Source organism: Gobio gobio, assembly GCF_949357685.1.
Source record: "Gobio gobio genome assembly, chromosome: 3".
Lineage (NCBI taxonomy): Eukaryota > Metazoa > Chordata > Actinopteri > Cypriniformes > Gobionidae > Gobio > Gobio gobio.
In genome coordinates this window covers 48802953-48820829 of record NC_137099.1, presented here as the reverse complement: position 1 = coordinate 48820829, position 17877 = coordinate 48802953, and the positions used below count along the sequence as shown (strand labels likewise).

At 39.1% G+C, this 17877-nt stretch overlaps 1 protein-coding gene across 1 annotated transcript in view; it reads right to left on the bottom strand.

Moving 5' to 3' along the window:
- eif5b (eukaryotic translation initiation factor 5B) overlaps window positions 1-17678 on the bottom strand; it is a 32629-nt gene extending 14951 nt beyond the window's left edge. Inside the window, exons 1-12 of the mRNA XM_079813395.1 lie at window positions 17545-17678; window positions 12477-12596; window positions 11848-11926; window positions 6721-7372; window positions 4944-5155; window positions 4713-4863; window positions 4542-4634; window positions 4369-4455; window positions 1208-1276; window positions 785-1101; window positions 595-702; window positions 405-515 (exon numbers count right to left, since the gene is read on the bottom strand). Coding sequence (XP_079669521.1) covers window positions 405-515; window positions 595-702; window positions 785-1101; window positions 1208-1276; window positions 4369-4455; window positions 4542-4634; window positions 4713-4863; window positions 4944-5155; window positions 6721-7372; window positions 11848-11926; window positions 12477-12596; window positions 17545-17579 — 2034 coding nt within the window. The 5' untranslated portion in view covers window positions 17580-17678. The remainder of the gene's footprint in view (window positions 1-404; window positions 516-594; window positions 703-784; window positions 1102-1207; window positions 1277-4368; window positions 4456-4541; window positions 4635-4712; window positions 4864-4943; window positions 5156-6720; window positions 7373-11847; window positions 11927-12476; window positions 12597-17544) is intronic.
- Between the last annotated feature and the right edge of the window lie 199 nt (window positions 17679-17877).

The following is a 17877-nucleotide window of genomic DNA, read 5'->3' as shown; positions in this document are numbered from 1 at the left end:
CATCAAAGTCTACGTATACATGTAAAATAAAAATTTTCAAATTGATCCTAACATATCTGAACTAACATTAATGACTATTAATGCTATTTGTTTGCTTGCTATTTGTTTTAATAAGTACAATCTGTATGCGACTGTGCCAGATGCTACTCCACGCAGAGAACAAAGTCACTTGACAATGCCCGAATGCCAAGTATGTTTTTCCCCAATTTAGGTGACTCTAATTTTTTATTCAATTTGACACCGGCAAGCTTTTTGCAAGGCAGATTTATCTGTCTACGCTTTGGCTGAGAGTGCACAGAAACCCATTTCTTAAGAGAGCACGCAAACTGTCCTGACAAAAAAATTAAGGAAAAAAAACATGGGAAAACAGAAGGAGAGAATGTGCGTTACAGAAAGACCCTCACATTTTTCACCATCTTGGTTTGTTCTATTATGGTGTCCAGGGGCACATTTGTGGCTCCGATCTGCTGTGTGATACCACCAGCCTCACCATCCTGAACATTTGTGTGTCTCAGCTGATGGACAGAGAAGAAAACAATGTTAAACAAAAGCCTCACAGGTGCTGAAGTCCACCTCAGTCACTTTGAAACGCACCTTATCCAGGATTTTGGTCTTCCCTGTGTCCACATGACCCAGTACACAAACCACAGGAGATCGGAGCTTGTCCAAATTAATGTTCTTCATGTTTTCCTGCCTTCGTTTCTGCACACAAAGGAAAACATGATTTATTCCACTCCACTGAGTAAATTGTATGTATATCTGTACACATTCTGAGTATCTGTACCTCTATGCGCCTCTTGGCCTTGTCGTAAAGTCTCTCCTCCTTGCTTCGATCATCATCCGAATCGCTCTCGCTGCTCGACTCTGAGCTTGGCTCTTTTCCTGCTTTGTTTGTGGTCGTCTTGTTGCTGCTGACTTTGTGGTCCTCCTCATCCTCACTCTCATCGTCTCCTTCACCCTCTTCCTCTTCTTCCTCCTCTTCATCCTCATCATCATCCTCTTCATCATCTTCATCTTCCTCACTGCCGTCCTCATGGTCTTCAGTGGGTTTTTGTGTAGCTTTAGTGGTTTCCTTCACCTCGATGTGAACCTTCTTCATCTCTGAGTGCACAAATGTCAATTTTATCAGCGCCTGTGGCAAACTACCACTCAATGACGTTATGATTTTAAAGACATGCATCTGTGGGACAGGTTGCTTTAACCCCACCTTTCTCCTCATCGCTGGCCATGGCCTCCCAGTCGTCCAGATCAGCAGCCTCCGCCTTTGGCTCCTTAACTGTAACAATGAAAATTACAATTTTAAGAAGCCTTCATTCTTCCTTACGGTCATAAACCATGAACAGACAATTTTAATGTATAGCATACAGTCACAGAACTTGACAAATTGTAGATTAATATCTCAAAAGTTAGGCTGTAAAAAGAATCTAATTTAAATGAAATAGATATTAAATAAAGTCAGTAATTATTAAACGACAAAAAGGACTATCGGCATGTCAAATACTCACAGAAACTCAAAAGGTCTTAATGACACAATCCAAAATAAAAGTCTGGTTAACCTGAAATTGCGATAGAAATATATTACTCTTAAATACTAAAATAAACTTCTCAAAATAGTAGAAGTAAGTAGCAAGAGGAAAGAAGTAGTAAAAAGTAAGAAGAAAGAAGAAGAAAGCAGTAAGTAGTAGGGGTGTAACGGTACACGTATTCGTATTGAACCGTTTCGGTACAGGGCTTCCGGTACGGTGCACGCGTGTACCGAACGGTTATGAATGTAATGTTTAACAGTTCACAGTCGGCTTGTTGTAAGCGCGGAACACACTTCAATCCAAGTTCCCACACGAACATATTAAGTATTCAGTCCATATTATCATGAAATTCAAACTATAAATGACGTTTTGATGCTCTTTAATGTGCGTGACTGATCAGTGATCACTAAACACAGTTCAAGTGGCCGCGCGGCGCGCGCACGTGACCGCGATCATTTGTGAACGGTGCACGCGTCGAACGGTTATGAATGCAATCTTTAACAGTTCACTGTCGGCTTGTTGTAAGCGCGGAACACACTTCAATCCGAGTTCCCACACGAACATATTAAGTATTCAGTCCATTTGATCACGAAATTCAAACGATAAATGCCGTTTTGACGCTCTATGTGGCGTGACTGGTCACTGATCACAGTTCAAGCGGCCGCGCGACGCGCACGCGCGTGAACGCAATCATCTGTGAAGGCGATCGATCATCTGTTACTAAAGATTCAAGAATAAACATGAATGACGATCTGAAGGTATGCTGAGGATACATTACAATTTACTGTCATGTATATTTGTGGTGTAATCGCTAAATCAGTGTTTCAACTGCGGAAAGATGTCAATATAACTGCTTGTGAACTAAACAATGTCATGTAACGTTAGCATCACATTTACCTCAGGCAGTCATTCAGTGTCCACAGAATTTTATTCACTAGAGAAATCAACTCTTTCGCTAAATATATGCTCTATATTAGCCGTTATATTCATTATATTCTACTTAACCTGTTAGTGATGTCTTGATTATTTCATGCATGTTAAATAAACCTGTCATGAAAATGACAGACACTGTATATAAATTATTATATTTCAACAACGATTTGGAGAAAAAAACTATTTTATAATTAGATTTAGAAGTTAATGCAAAAACTGCCTTATGTGAAGTTTACATGTTTGCACACAATGTGTTATTTGAGTGTTGATTATTATACCTAAAAATAAATAGCAACTGAATTTAGGCTAATAGTTTGGGCTCTGTTGTGAACCTTTAATATTAATGTACAAGTAAGGGCTCCCTATATAATTTACAGAAATATCTTAAATAAACTTCAAGGACACTTTTTTCTCCAGTAAACCACTGTTAAATATAAAAAATAAATAAAAAGCAATTTTGTAAATCTGCTGTACCGAACTCGTACCGAACCGTGACTTCAAAACCGAGGTACGTACCGAACCGTCAGTTTTGTGTACCGTTACACCCCTAGTAAGTAGTAAGAAGTAGTAGTGATCGAACGATATATCGGCCGGTCGATATTTGCGGTTTTACGTGCATCGCCGATAGTTTTTTCCCGGCATTATTTATGACAGGCGTCCGCTCTGTGCTGCTGGAGACGCTGCAGTTCATGTGCAGACCATGCACTGCCCCTCTCCCATTTGCACTTGCGTTATTCAAAGCGGGAAACCGCTTGATTTGTATCTTTATTCTATTGTATTTGTGCTATTGCTAGTCATTTGTTTATTTGTTCTTATTTTATTACAGTTTACTTGTCTTTTTTATATTGAATTTATCATTTGAAATCAGTATAATACAGTCAGTGTGCACTTTATTATGCTGCTTGCTTGTTGCTACTGTGTGCAATAGTGTAAATATTTTATTGTGCTTAAATATTTATTTTCAGAATTTAATTATGCTTAAATATTTACTATTTGTTAAATATTGTTTTTTTTAGTTCAATAAATGTTCCTTTTTTAAACTGAGACTAGTAACATGTTATCATCATGATCATTGTGTCATTTTTATGATGTAAATTGAGGGGGCAAAAGCAGTATCGGCTCCAAATATCGGCAGCCCGTATCGGTCATCGGCTAAGGCTGATGAAAAAAATTCGGTATCGCACTATAAAATCCATATCATCGATCCCTAGCAAGTAGTAAGTAAGAAGAAAGTAGTACGAAGTAGAAAGTAGTAAGAAGAAAGTAAGAAGAAGAAGAAAGAAGTAGTAAGAAAGAAGTAGTAAGTAGTAAGAAGAAAGAGGTAAGTAGAAGAAAGCAGTAAGAAGAAAGAGGTAAGTAGAAGAAAGCAGTAAGAAGAAAGAGGTAAGTAGAAAAAAGCAGTAAGAAGAAAGAGGCAAGTAGAAAAAAGTAGTAAGAAGAAAGAGGCAAGTAGAAGAAAGCAGTAAGATGAAAGTAGTAAAAAGAAGTAGTAAGTAGTAAGAAGAAAAGTAGTAGAAGAAGAAATAACTTTGATTTTATATGATTATTACTATTTTAATTTATACAGTAACGTTTTATTATTATTTAGTCATTACATTTTAAAACGACTGATTAAATAGTAACGTTTTATGAATTCAATTGTTCAGACCTGTGCGAAACGTTTTGCTACGGTTTGTGTTTTGTCGGGGCTGAACGCAGCTATGCTATTTACTGACCAAAACATAAATAAACCATTAAAATGAAAATCCAGAAAAATTAAGAAAACACTGAATTTAGAGGGGGCTGGACGATTTAGGGAAAAATAAACAGATTTCATAGGGCCCTAAATTTGAGAAATCAAAGTCAAGTTTAATTCTTTTCATATTAAATCCGAGTAAATCAAGCAGAGCTTTCTGTGATTGGTCCTTACCTGGCTCCGCTTCAGGCTTGTCTACTTTAATCTCTTTTGTGATTGGCTGAGGTGTCTCTGCTGTAGGTAATGTCACTTCTGAAGTTTCTAATATAGCACAAAAAAAAATGTTAGGACATTTTAACCATCTTTGATTACTGCAGGGAGCAAGTCAGGATCAATCGGGATCTAACCTTCAGGAGTTTGTGCTGTTGGCTTCTTTTTTCTCTTGTCAGAGTAAACGGGCTTCTTCTTTGGCATTGCATCTTTGGATGGCACTTCAACACCTGAAAGGAAGCCAACACCAGGTTAAAAAAAACCCACCATCATAACTTCATCTTAAGCACTATCAGACAATGTCTCACCCTGAGCCTGCAGTGCTCGCAGTGTGGCTTCTGCTCTGGCTCGAGCCTCTTTCTGGGCCTTGGTAAGGAGTTTTCCCTCCTTCTTTAGTCTTTCTTTTCTCTCCTTATCCTTTTGCTTCTTCTTCTCCTTCCGCTCGGTCTCTAGACGCTCCTGTGGATGAAGGTTTCAGAGATGAAGGAACCATAATCATTTTTGACAGCATGATCTTGAGTGACTGTCTTTCCACTGACCTGCTCCAGTCTCTGAGCCTCCAGCTCCTCCATCCGCTTCTGTCTCTCCTCCTCGTCTTTTTTGGCTCGTTCCTCCTCTTCCTTCATTTTGGCGAGGGCCTCCTGCATGGCTTTTACAGTCGCTTTGCTGGGACCCTTTTTCTTGTCTTTCTCCTCCTTCTCGCCCTTCTTCTTCTTCTTGTCCTTTTTCTTTTTATCCCCCTCAGCCTCCTCTGTAGAAAAGCAGAGGAGAGGGAAAATGAGTTGAGAATAAAGAAACAGTGATCATGTAGGCTTGAAATAACCCAGGCAGGCATCTTGGATATCAACCAGTGTGGCTCAGACGTTATCAACTAATTTATTGTCTTAACAAACCTTAGGACTTGGTTATATATATGGAATATTCACATTTATGATGTCTTTTATCATCTGTTTTATCAAGATTCGGTTACACTATTTTAAGGTGTCATTTTTACAGTGTAACTATATATTTAAGTACATGTACTTACTATAGGGTTAGGGTAGGATAAGGGTTTGGTTGAGGGTTAGTTGCATATACTTATGCTTAATATATTGTTATTACTATGGTAAGTACATGTAACAAGGACACTAAATTAAAGTGTAACCCAAGTTTCCTATGGATCGTGTTTGACAATCTATCATCACTCCTTATCTCAAAACTTTAATAGGTGTTTGATTTAAACTTAAGTAGCAAAAATGGCTATATACTACAGATCAATAGTTTGGATTCAGTAAGATTTTTTAAACAGAAATTAATGCTTCTGTTCAGCAATTAAATGCATTAAATTGATCAAAGGTGACAAAAATAATAAGCAGCAATAATGCTTTTCAACATTGATAAGATGTTTCTTGAGCACCAAATCAGCCTCTTAGAATGATGATCAAATATATTCTAATAGAAAACAGTTATTTTAAATTGTGATAGAATTTCACAGTATTTCTGTAATAATATTACAGTTAGGTGTGCAATATTACAATATTCTAGCCTTGGTGTGCAAAAGAGACTTCTTTCAAAACATTACATTGATTTATTACAATAAATTAATAAATGTTATCACTTAGAAAAAAAAAGTCATATAAAAATTCAAAACAAATATGCTTGCCATGAAGGGCCAATAATTTTGAGACTGCAGAAGTCATTAAAAGTTGCAGTTTCAGCTGAATTTGGGGAAACCACTTTAAACGTTTGTTGTGTTGAGCCATTTCGGTTACTTTTGTTTGATTTGCTCATTGCAAACAGCTGAAAATCTGTACATTTTGCCAATAAACCTGATTTGCAATGGGGGTTGAATAATTTTGATTGCAACTATATATATATATATATATATATATATATATACACACACACACACACACACACACACACACACACACACACACACACACACACACACACACACACACACACACACACACACACACACACACACACACACACACGTCTGGTGCGCTATCCTTCTGGGGACTCACCATAGGCGTAATGGTTTTTATACTGTACAAACCGTATTTTCTATCCCCTTACACTGCCCCTGCCCCTAAACCTAACCCTCACAGGAGACATTCTGCATTTTTACATTTTCATAAAAACTCATTCTGAATGATTTATAAGCTTTTGTGCCCGTGGGGACCTCAATTTAGGTCCCCACAGTGACACGAGTCCCCGTGAGTCTGTCTACAGTCAGGTTGAAGTCCCCACCAGGCTAGAAAAACATGTACACACACACACATATATATATATATAACACTTCAGAAAACAATGTACTATGGAAAATCTGACCTTCTCCCTGGACATCAGCTCCATCCTGCTCCACTGAAGCCGCGCTCTCTAATTTCTGACTCTCTGTTGAAGGTGTGGTATCCGGTTTCCCTCCATCCTTCTTTGAGACCTCTTCCTCTTTCTCTCTCTTAGCCCTCAGCTTGGCCCTCTCCTCCTCTTTCTTCTTCTTGTCCCTCTCTTTTTTCTCTGCTTTCTTCTGCGCAGCGGTCTTCATCTTGAAGGCCGGGTCTTCTCTTTCGTCTTCCTCGCTGTCTGGTTTGTCCTTGCCTTTACCTTTCTTCTTCTTGCGTGTGGTTTGAGAATCATCATCCGAGTCGTCATTGTCGGCCGCTCCTCCAGCCTTCTTTGCACCACCAACTTCATCTTCCTCTTCCGAGTCAGATGCGCCCTTTCGCTCGCCTTTCTTTTTAGCCTTGGGTTTCTGCCGTGACTGCGAGCCCTCGTCCTCAGAGTCTGAAGCAGGACCTGCAGGAGCGGGAGCCGCCACCGGTTTGGCGTCTTTCGTCCTGTGCTCGTTCTCCATGTTGTTCTGACCCTGATCTTCATCATCTTCCTCATCCTCCAGATTCACCTTCTTACCCTTCTTGGCCTTCTTCTTGTCTGCTTTAGTCAGGGTGGGCTCAGGTTCAGCGTCCTCTACTGAATCAGATTTCTAGGAGGAAAACACATAGAGGAATTGCTTTTAATGGCACATGACAAATTATAGTGCTTATCAGTTTGTGTTAGGGGTGTAACGATACACTCGAACTCACGATATGATGCTACTGCGAAATTATAACGCAAAATAAAGGAGAGGCTTATTTATTATTATTAAAATAATATTAAAGGGTTAGTTCCCCCAAAACTAAAAATTGTGCCATAATTTACTCACCTTCAAGTAGGGCTGGGCGATATATCGCATGACATTGTTAGGCGCATCTCGTTAGCGGCTGTTAGCGGCATTTACTACACAGAGCCGTAGTTCACTGACAAGCTGAGCCATATCGCATTAATTATCGCAGGCGATACGTCCGTGATAATTAATGCGATATGGCTCAGCTTGTCAGTGAACTACGGCTCTGTGTAGTAAATGCCGCTCTATCTGAAAGCAGGTGATGGCGATTTACTACTAATCAAGGAACCGGCTTTACTGACGAGACGCGCCTAACAATGTCATGCGATATATCGCCCAGCCCTACCTTCAAGCCATCCTTGGTGTATATGACTTTCTTCTTTCAGCCAAACACAATCGGAGATATATAAAAAAAAATATCCTGGCTCTTCCAAGCTTTATAATGGGAGTGAATAGTACCATAGATTTTAAAGCCCAAAAAATGCGCATCCATCCATCATGAAAGTAATCCATATGGCTCCGGGGGTTAATAAAGGCCTTCTGAATCAAAGCGTTTTAAAAGGGAATGTCTAATGCTATTTCATGCATTCCGACTTATTTACACTGTTAAAGAGATGGATTGTTGTGTTAAACATGGCCAAAGTTAAAGGGGTGGTAAAACACGATTTCACTTTTCTAACTTTAGCTAGTGTGTAATGTTGCTGTTTGAGCATAAACAACATCTGCAAAGTTACAACGTTCAAAGCTTAAAGCAAAGGGAGATATTTGCTTTTAAAGAAATCAATTTCTAAGGACTACAGCAAACAGCCGGTAGGGACTACAGACATTCCTCCAGGGTCTCTGACATCACCAGCCCCAATATCAACATAAACCCCTCCTTCGAGAATATTAAATAAGGGGGGGCGAGGCTATTTTGTATTGCTATGGGTAAGAGTTGTTGTGGTATAGTTAGTAGGTTGGAGTGTTGTTGCCGCAATGCCGACGAAACGCTGTTATTTGCATCCGGATTGCAGGTCCACTTTGTTCAGCCTTCCTAGGGACGGGGGTGCGTTGCAGTGCGCTTAACATACAACATGTTATATGCATGTGTGTATGAGACAGAGGGAAACACGGTCGCATTTGCAGCAGATATAGGCTGCCCATCATAAATCAAAGCACGAGACAGACAGGGGTCGGAGGAGAAGACCGGAAAATGTGACATAATGGACAATATTCTTCTGTATTTGCAATTCACGAGCTGCGGTTCAGCTGCGCGAGACAAACACTGCCAGTGCACATTTCACGGTGGAAAGCTTCCACAATCTTCGCAAGTTCAATGCAGGATTCGCACAACGGCTTGTCCTGAAAGATGGATTTAAAAACAGAAGCTGTTTACGGGCCACAACCTGTAAGTATGATTTATTTTTCATCGATGTGTTTTCCTGTAATAGTTCGTATTGTTAATTGTACGTTGTAGCAAGGAAGTAAACAAATGACAGCGCTGTTCTGCAAACCAGTTTGTTAAATGCTCATTCATACTTAACGTTATCCGACAAACACCTAACGTTACAAACTTTTTTTTAATCTCAACAGCGAACTTGGAATTAGTGTAAATTATTCTTTGATTAGAGCTTTTATGTATTGTTTATCTACATGCTTGTTTATCTACAGGGATGCTAAACATGATTCTGTGTTTGATTTGGCTACTATAGTAAAACCAATGTTTAGTGTTCGTTTTGGGTTAATAGTTCTTGCGACAGATATTTGGCTATAATCGTTCTAAAAATACAAAAGTAACAGTGCCATTCAGTAGCGATCACTAAAGATCCGCAGTCTTTACTCTTGAGGACTGAACAGGTTCTGCTCGATCATCTTCACTAAAATTGTCTGGGTCCGATTCGGGCTCAGATTGGTATGGTTTTATTGACGCCTTTGTTTCTAATACTACCAAAGCACAGTCTACCGGTAAAGGTAAGGGAAACCATCAGACCGTTTTTACAAGGAGGGACAGAGCAGTGTAGAATAAAGGTAAAATATATGAAAAATAAAGCAATTTTTAAAAAATGAAGCATGAACACATGTTACAGTGCACCCCACAAACACAATCAAGCCTTCGAAAGAATGTTTTTTTACCACCCCTTTAAATAAAAAAACCAGTTGGACATATGACAGTGTTTCTATGCCAAAAAGGGTTTGCATAAGTTTTACAAAGTTTTTTCCGAATACGGCCCTGTATGACGTTATAAAGGGCGGAATTCATTGTATGGTCACTTCTTTGTATGGGCGCACACACATCAACCAGAGCGAGAACAAGAACACGCCCATCAATCTGCTTCGTTGGGGTTTCAGAAGTCGTCGGCCGTGCTGCACAGGACTTGCTTGAGAAAGATTTGTAATTTTGTTTTCAGAACATGAAATCAATAATGTCACTAAAGAAGTGTGTTTTTGGTTTTGAGAGAAAGATAACTTTGTTCAGCTTTCCAAGGAACCCAGCGGTAAGGGAACAGTTGATGCAGTTTGTTTCTCCTGGGCAGCAACAGAGTTGTGCAAGGGTTTGTTTGTTCCTTCCTGGCATTTCCCATCGTGTCTCTTCAAAATACTTGGATTTGGATTAGACCACTCGATTAATTATTTTTACGATGCCTTTATGACATTTTTTGGATTTTTTAAGTTTTAGAGATTTGGACTTTAAATGGAGGGACCAAAATGTATTTTAGGTATCATAAAGAAATATCTTCATTTAGTTCAAGTTGAACGAAAATCTTATAGCTTTGAAAGAACATGAGGGTACATGATGACGATTTACATTTTTGGGTGAATTATACCTTATAAATACAGTAAGCCAAGCCTTAGATAAAATCAACTCTACATTGCAAATGATATCATTTTTTATATTGCAATCTCTCGATATAATGATGTATCGTTACTAGGGCTGAACGATTTTGGAAAAAAATCGAATTGCGATTTTTTTAACCAATATTGCGATTGCGATTTATTATGCAATTATTTTTTAAACTCTTTATCTTCTGTATTATTCAACAATACATCATTGTATAGTAATGGTGGAAATCTTTAATTGGTACATCACGATCCGATTCCGGGAGTCACGATCCGATTCCAAAACAATTCTTGAAATTTTTCCTTATTAATTAATCTTATTAAAAACTTAAAATGTTTTTTTATTATGATATATGTAATTATAAGCTTTTTAAAATAACTAGGACATTATAACATTTTAATTAAAACAATTGCATGTTAATAATTTTAAATATATAGCCTAAACTAATAGCTGCAAAACATAAGCTAGTAAATCATAAAGAGGAACAAAAAAACATATTACAAGCAATGAACAAAGAGTGCTTTCAGTATTTAAGAGTGTCTGAACTGTGAGTGATTTTTCTTTCTCAGCTTTACTGTTGTTTGATTATTAATCATGACATCATCATAGACAGCGGGAGACCTGCATTCACACTAATGCACAGATCTCTTTTGAAATATAAGATGTTTTTGCCCTGTCTGTTTAATTCATTAAGACATTACTGACGGTGTTTACATTAATTTTGCGTCATAAAAGCATTTTGAGACTCACACAGACGCGTGCTCGCAAGCACTCTTCACAATGCGCCGCGTGAGCATTTGAAATGGAAAGCTTTCTATCAATGAGTTTCTTATTTTTTAATATACAAGCACACTGCATTCCTAACGACATGAATGAAGCCTTCGTTGAGCATTTGTAAGGAAAATACCGGCGGGCGAGAACACTGTAAGCGTGACATCAAGCAAAGTTTCTCACAGCGCATATCCTGTGCAAAGAAGCCTGCGAATGTCATTGCGATTCGCGCCGTCAACCGTTCCGGACGTTATGAAATATTATTTTATGGTTCGTGTGTGTGTGTGTGTGTGTGAGTGTGAGTGTGAGTGTGAGTGTGAGAATGGAAGCAATCAGAATACGGGTGTTTCTAAAACACACGCAGCGCCACCACGCACCTGCAGTTAAAATCTAAGCTCAGAATCGATCCAGAATCATTGGAGAGAGAGAATCTTTTCTCCCACCTCTATTGTAGCCTATAGTATGAACAACACCATATTAGATAGATCAAACACAAACAGTTTTTTTTCCCTTTTAGGCCAGGCATATATGTGTAACGTGCCAAGTTGCTTCTTCTGCAGACTTTACTCTCGCGTGTCACGTGACCAGACAGTAATCGCAGCCTTTGCGGTTAGGAAATCGTGTTTTATCATATCGCGATATTATCGCAAATGCAATTAATCGTTCAGCCCTAATCGTTACACCCCTAGTTTGTGTAACTAAATACCTTTGCCGTTTCTTTTTCTGTTTTTCCTGCTTGGTTTTCTAATGACAGGCGCTCCAGTTCTTTCTGGATTTCATCCTCACTGCAAGAAAAAGAGGTAATCAGTAATTCCAAAACATTTACACAACTGATTTTTTTCATATAAATCAATACTATTCTTCAGCATTTTATTCACATATTAAATTTATCAGTGACAGTAAAGACATTTATAATTTTACAAAAGATTTATATTTCAATTATTTTCTATTCATCAATTAACTTGTATGTTTACATTGTTTTATGAGCAGCAAATCATCATATTAGAATGATTTCTGAAGGATCATGTGACATTGAAGACTGGAGTAATGATGCTGAAAATTCAGCTTTGCATCACAGGAATACATTAAAATAATTAAAACAGAATACAGTCATTTTATTTTTAAATTGTAACATTATTACACAATGCTACTGTTTTACTGTCTCTTTAAACAAATAAATGCAGCTTTGGGTGGTGAGCATAAGAGAATTTTTTAACAATATTAAATAAATCTTGACCCTTAATTATTTGAGCAGAAGGTTAACTGTATAGAAAGGGAAAATCTATTTAAGCATGTCAACTGTGTCAGTGTTGGAGGAAAGAGACAAAGACTTACTCATAGTCTTCTTTCTTTACTTTTTTTTTCTTGCTCTTTGATTTGTTCTGCTCCTTGCCTGCTCCTGCTCCTTCAATCTCTGCCGCAAGTGCGTCGATGTCAACCCCGTCGTCTTTGGCCCTATGAAATTCAGAAAAATTTGACTGAGGAACTTTAAAGAACTTTTTTTCCACGTATTTTAACTTTGAGGTCTTCTACATGGTAGTGTATTTCTAAAGGTTGACTAAAAAAATTAATCAGACAAACACACTTAACATTTACAGTTCACCTCTTCAAGGACTATAACTATAGCCAATCACATGATTGCCCCTAATGCCAGTGATCTTTCTGTTCAAACAGAAAATATGTCTCTACAAGAAAAATGAACTTGTCAAGTGATTTCACCGGGTCTTTAAATTGTGTAGAATTTAAGATGCATTTAAATAAATTCAGAAATTTTTTCAGAAAGCCAATAGAAATGTACATAAACTCAAATATATGATGAAATCGGGTTAACACACATGTATGATGCAATAAAACAATTAACCCCTGACTAAATGCAGACCACCAGAAATGATTAACCAGCAACTGTCCAGGAAAACTCACATCTGTCACCTGGCTTTACATCACACTTTCACAAAAAAAAAACTACCATTATTAACCAGTGGTGTAAAACAAACTCATCAATCAGCTTTAAACCAGCAGTACATATGCATATTACACCCCATAAACCACTCTAGATAAACAATGAAAGCACATATCAATGTTTACAATAAATTGATTTACAAAAACTGAGCATATTAAACGCCTAAACACAAGCACCTTACCTGTCAAGTCAAACACAGCAATGAGGAAGAAGTGAACTTGTGCTGCTTATATATAGTGGAGTCTAAAGCCCTCCTTGCAAGCTTGTTGCATCAGAAAGGAAAAAGCACCGTTTACTGGCCTGTCGTCACAGGGCAGAACCCTCTCACGTATAAAAACCTCAGCAACCACAGAGCAGGTAATGAAAGACCAACTAATAGAAAGATGGACAAATGACTTAACGGGTTAGTTCACCCAAAAATGAAAATTCTGTCATTAATTACTCACCCTCATGTCGTTGGACACCCGTAAGACCTCCGTTCATATTCGGAACACAAATGAAGATATTTTAGTTGAAAGCTGATGGCTGAGAAAGGCTTCAGATAGGCCTCCATTGGCATTCAGTACATTGACACTTCCAAGACCCATAAAAGGCACTTAAAACGTTGTTACAAAGTCCATCTCACCACAGTGTCTCTACAATAACTTTACGATGCAACGACAATAGTTTTTGTGCGCAAAAAAAAATCAAAATAACACCTTTAACCAACTTGTTCTCGACTTCCGTGTGTGCCTCCACGACGCATGCGCGAGAATATGACGTAGATCCGGCGTTCGGGAATCCATGAAATACACACTTTAACCCCATTTTGAGAACTACGCCGAGACTAGGGTTGGGCATCGAGAACCGGTTCCAACTTGGAACCGTTTAAAAAATAACGATGCCATTGGAATCGTTTAGAAATTTTGTTTTCGATTCCGATCATCGGTTCCAAACGCGCAAGTTTTCGGAAGTGCTTGCCGCGCCCGTTTGTTCTGTTGCAGCCATGGAGCACGGTAAGTGGCGCTCAAAAGTGTGGCTTTATTTCACTAAAAAAAAAAAAAACCTGGGTCGGCACAGTGCAACACATGACAAACTTATTTCTTGCACTGGAGGATGCACTACAAATATGTGGTGTATAAATTAACGAGTGTAGCGTGTTTGAAATGCTGCGCAGGTCTGTCCCTCGGGCAACCCTGCGCTAACCAACGTTATTAACGGGATAGTTCACCCTGAAATGAAAATAAAGCCTTCTTTTACTTACCCTGATGTTGTCCCAGTGCCCTATGTCCTATGACATTTAAAATACTGTTCCTGCACGCGCTCCTTCCTATTATGGCAGTGAATGGCGATCAGCTAAAACATTACAAAAAGTAAACAAATGTATCACGCAACGATACAGGGAGACGCGCGCCTTATGGAAAGTGTTCAGTGGGCACACTATAGGTTTTGCGAGAAAGAAACCGTATTATTCAGTCAAAACACTGAGCTCGGCCGTTATTCTGAGCGCGCTCGTCTGTGTAAGTTACACTATGAGCCGTCAGCAGCCGCCGGCGCTCATGCCTACTATAATAACTTGCACTGTTGTCATTGCACCCACGATATTAGCACACACACACACACACACACACGCGCACCATTTTGAGAAATCAAGCTCAATAGAAAAAAACGCGATTCTCGTCTTTTCTATAACGTATATGATAAGAAATAATACTAATAATATAACCTCCTTAAGTGAATATTGTGTACCGGTTGTCATGACAATATTGCACGAGGCAACTGCGGCTTGGAGTGCGCACACACTGGAACACGCGCATTTGAACAACAGCTGGGTGAGTAAAAGATGGCTTTATTTTCATTTCAGGGTGAACTAACATTATCCCACCTCATCATAATCAGGTAAGTGATTGTAGTGTAAACCCCTTGACCAAATTGCGAATTGTGGTGAACAACAACGTTACTGAAATTATTTTTCCCCCTCGTAGATAAATGTAGCTATACGCAAATTGCCCACGCTAGTAGCAGTCCTAATATGACTGCTGTTAATGCTATTGTTAAACCGGGACTCGGTGTGGAACTCCATTCACCTTTGCAGCAAAGCAAGTGAAAATGCCAGCGGAGAAAGTCCCAAAACTAAAACTCATTATTGAATCAAAATACAATTTTCCTCTGTGAAATGAGCCTGTGACATGTTGTGACTCCACCCCTCAAAGAATCGGAATCGAGAATCGAAAAGAACCGTAATCGAAACTAAGAATCGGAATCGGAATCGTTCAAATCAAAACGATGCCCAACCCTAGCCGAGACCTAAAGCACGATCAATGTAGAATCCAACAGCTTAGACACGCGCGTCTTCCTCTGCTCGTAAACAAATCGCTTCTGGGTCATATGTCCGAACGCCGGATCTGCGTCATATTCTCGCGCATGCGTCATGGAGGCACACATGGAAGTCGAGAACAAGTTGGTTAAAGGTGTTATTTTGATTTTTTTTTGCGCACAAAAACTATTGTCGTCGCATCGTAAAATTATTGTAGAGCCACTGTGGTGAGATAGACTTTGTAACAACGTTTTAAGTGCCTTTCATGGATCTTGGAAGTGTCAATGTACTGAATGCCAATGGAGGCCTGTCTGAAGCCCTTCTCAGCCATCAGCTTTCAACTAAAATATCTTCATTTGTGTTCCGAATATGAACGGAGGTCTTACGGGTGTCCAACGACATGAGGGTGAGTAATTAATGACAGAATTTTCATTTTTGGGTGAACTAACCCTTTAAATGGAGGAAAGATAGGGGGACGTTTAGTAAATCCAAAAATGTGTTTTAGCAGACCACACTTCTTTGATGCAATGCAAAACCTTTTCAAAAGTCGGTAATATTTAAGTAACCGGTAATCTGGTTTTGATGCAACTGAAAGTCGATAATTCATGGCTGGATCTCATGACATCTGAGATTACTGGAACAGGGAATGACATAGCAACCAGCACTAAAGGGTTAGCACAGGTTAACACACTCATTAGGGCGCTAATCAACTTAACCACCTCCAGCAAAGCCAGAAGAGCAAGACTCTGCTCAGCATCAGACCCGGCTAAATTTAGCCATTCAAGCGACTATAAAACGTAAGGAAAACACAGGTGAAACCAGGTCAAACTACTGTCCCACATTGGGCATTCAACCTAATAAACTAAAACAAACAACAGCTTACAGAAAAGAAGAAAATAAAAGTTTCATCAACTAAATGATTAGAGTCAGACATAAATCGTTTCCAAGCTTCAGATTTTGACCAATGAATTTCCTACATTATATATATATATATATATATATATATATATATATATATATATATATATATATATATATATATATATATATATATATATTAAATTCAGACCAATTGGCTATAGAAGTGTTAAGTGTTGCTAATTTCTGTCATTCCAGACCTGTGGTGCCATTGTATTCAATAATTAATGATTACAAAACACACATGAACTTATAAACAAGTAAGGTTCAGATGTTGCAGCAACCCTGACGAAATGCATAGCATACAAAATACAGCCTGAATTACATTTATTATTTACCATAAGCCCTCAATATTGTCTAAATTTGACAGGTGCAGTCCATTTTCACAATCACACACCCCTTGATCTCAGTGGGAAAGTTCACCCAGCCCAATCCAGCTGGTGACAGACTGTCACGGTCCTGGAAACATTTACCATGGCATTTCCACATCCTCAGATTTCTAACGGTTATCGTTTTTGTGCCGAGTTTTGACACCCTCCAGATTTTTACCCCCCTGAGTCCCGGGTAGATTTAGGGATAGGTGTGTGGGTGGGGTTAGGATTATAGCGGGGAATAATTTAGCAGGGAGGTCAAATAAGGCACTACACCGTTTCTACACAAACAAAGATCGATGGCATCCCATAGAATAGCGTTTTACTGAAGACAATGCGGAACCGTCGGGCAAGCACAATGGAAACGGATGATGTTGCACTGCCGGGCGAGGAATCAGATACTGCGTGTAATACACAGAGGCCACTGTCCTTAAATACTAGGGTCTTCTGTGCTCGGACAGTGCCTGATATGACAGCAGATGTGAAGTGCATCTAATCTAAGACTCACAGCTGGTGGACCTCGACTTAGGAGGGCTGGCAAACCCTGCTCGTGTCTCATTTTAAAGACCAAAACGCGACAAATAAGCAGTGCTTACAATAAATTCCCCAATCGGCCTCGTGTCTACACCTGTATTAGTAAATGTCAGTGATCTCCCGATGATATTCCTCTAGTTAAGCGGTCAGTATGGTAATGATCAAGGCAGGCCTAGTAACAGCGGCACATGAACTCATGCCCATCAGCAGCTAGCCAGGTGGCTAACAGTGTGTCTTCTTAAACATTGCACTGCTGTCAAGATTACAAACAGCACAGTACTTCACAGCAGTTCGTGTTACGCACTCGCCCGTGTCCTAACTTACCCATCCTCTCCCTTATTTTTCTGTTTCTTTCCCATTATGTGTGAATGGCTGTAACCTCCTCGTTGCGATGCAGTGTAGTCGGTGTTAGCGCGTCAAGTTAGACGTGCTCGCATTGCGCATGCGCACTTGGCAATGAGTAATCGCGCACGGCGGCCTCAGAGCAGACCTTTAGCGCATCTGGATAGTCCATTCGGCTACATATAAAAAGGATGTGTCATGTGTGCGATGATTTTAATGAGATTTCGGCGTTTTGACTTAAAAATAATAGCTTTCTTGTGCTGGTTTTCAAACAACCCGCATAAAATACACAAAAGAAGGCCATATAGAAAAGAA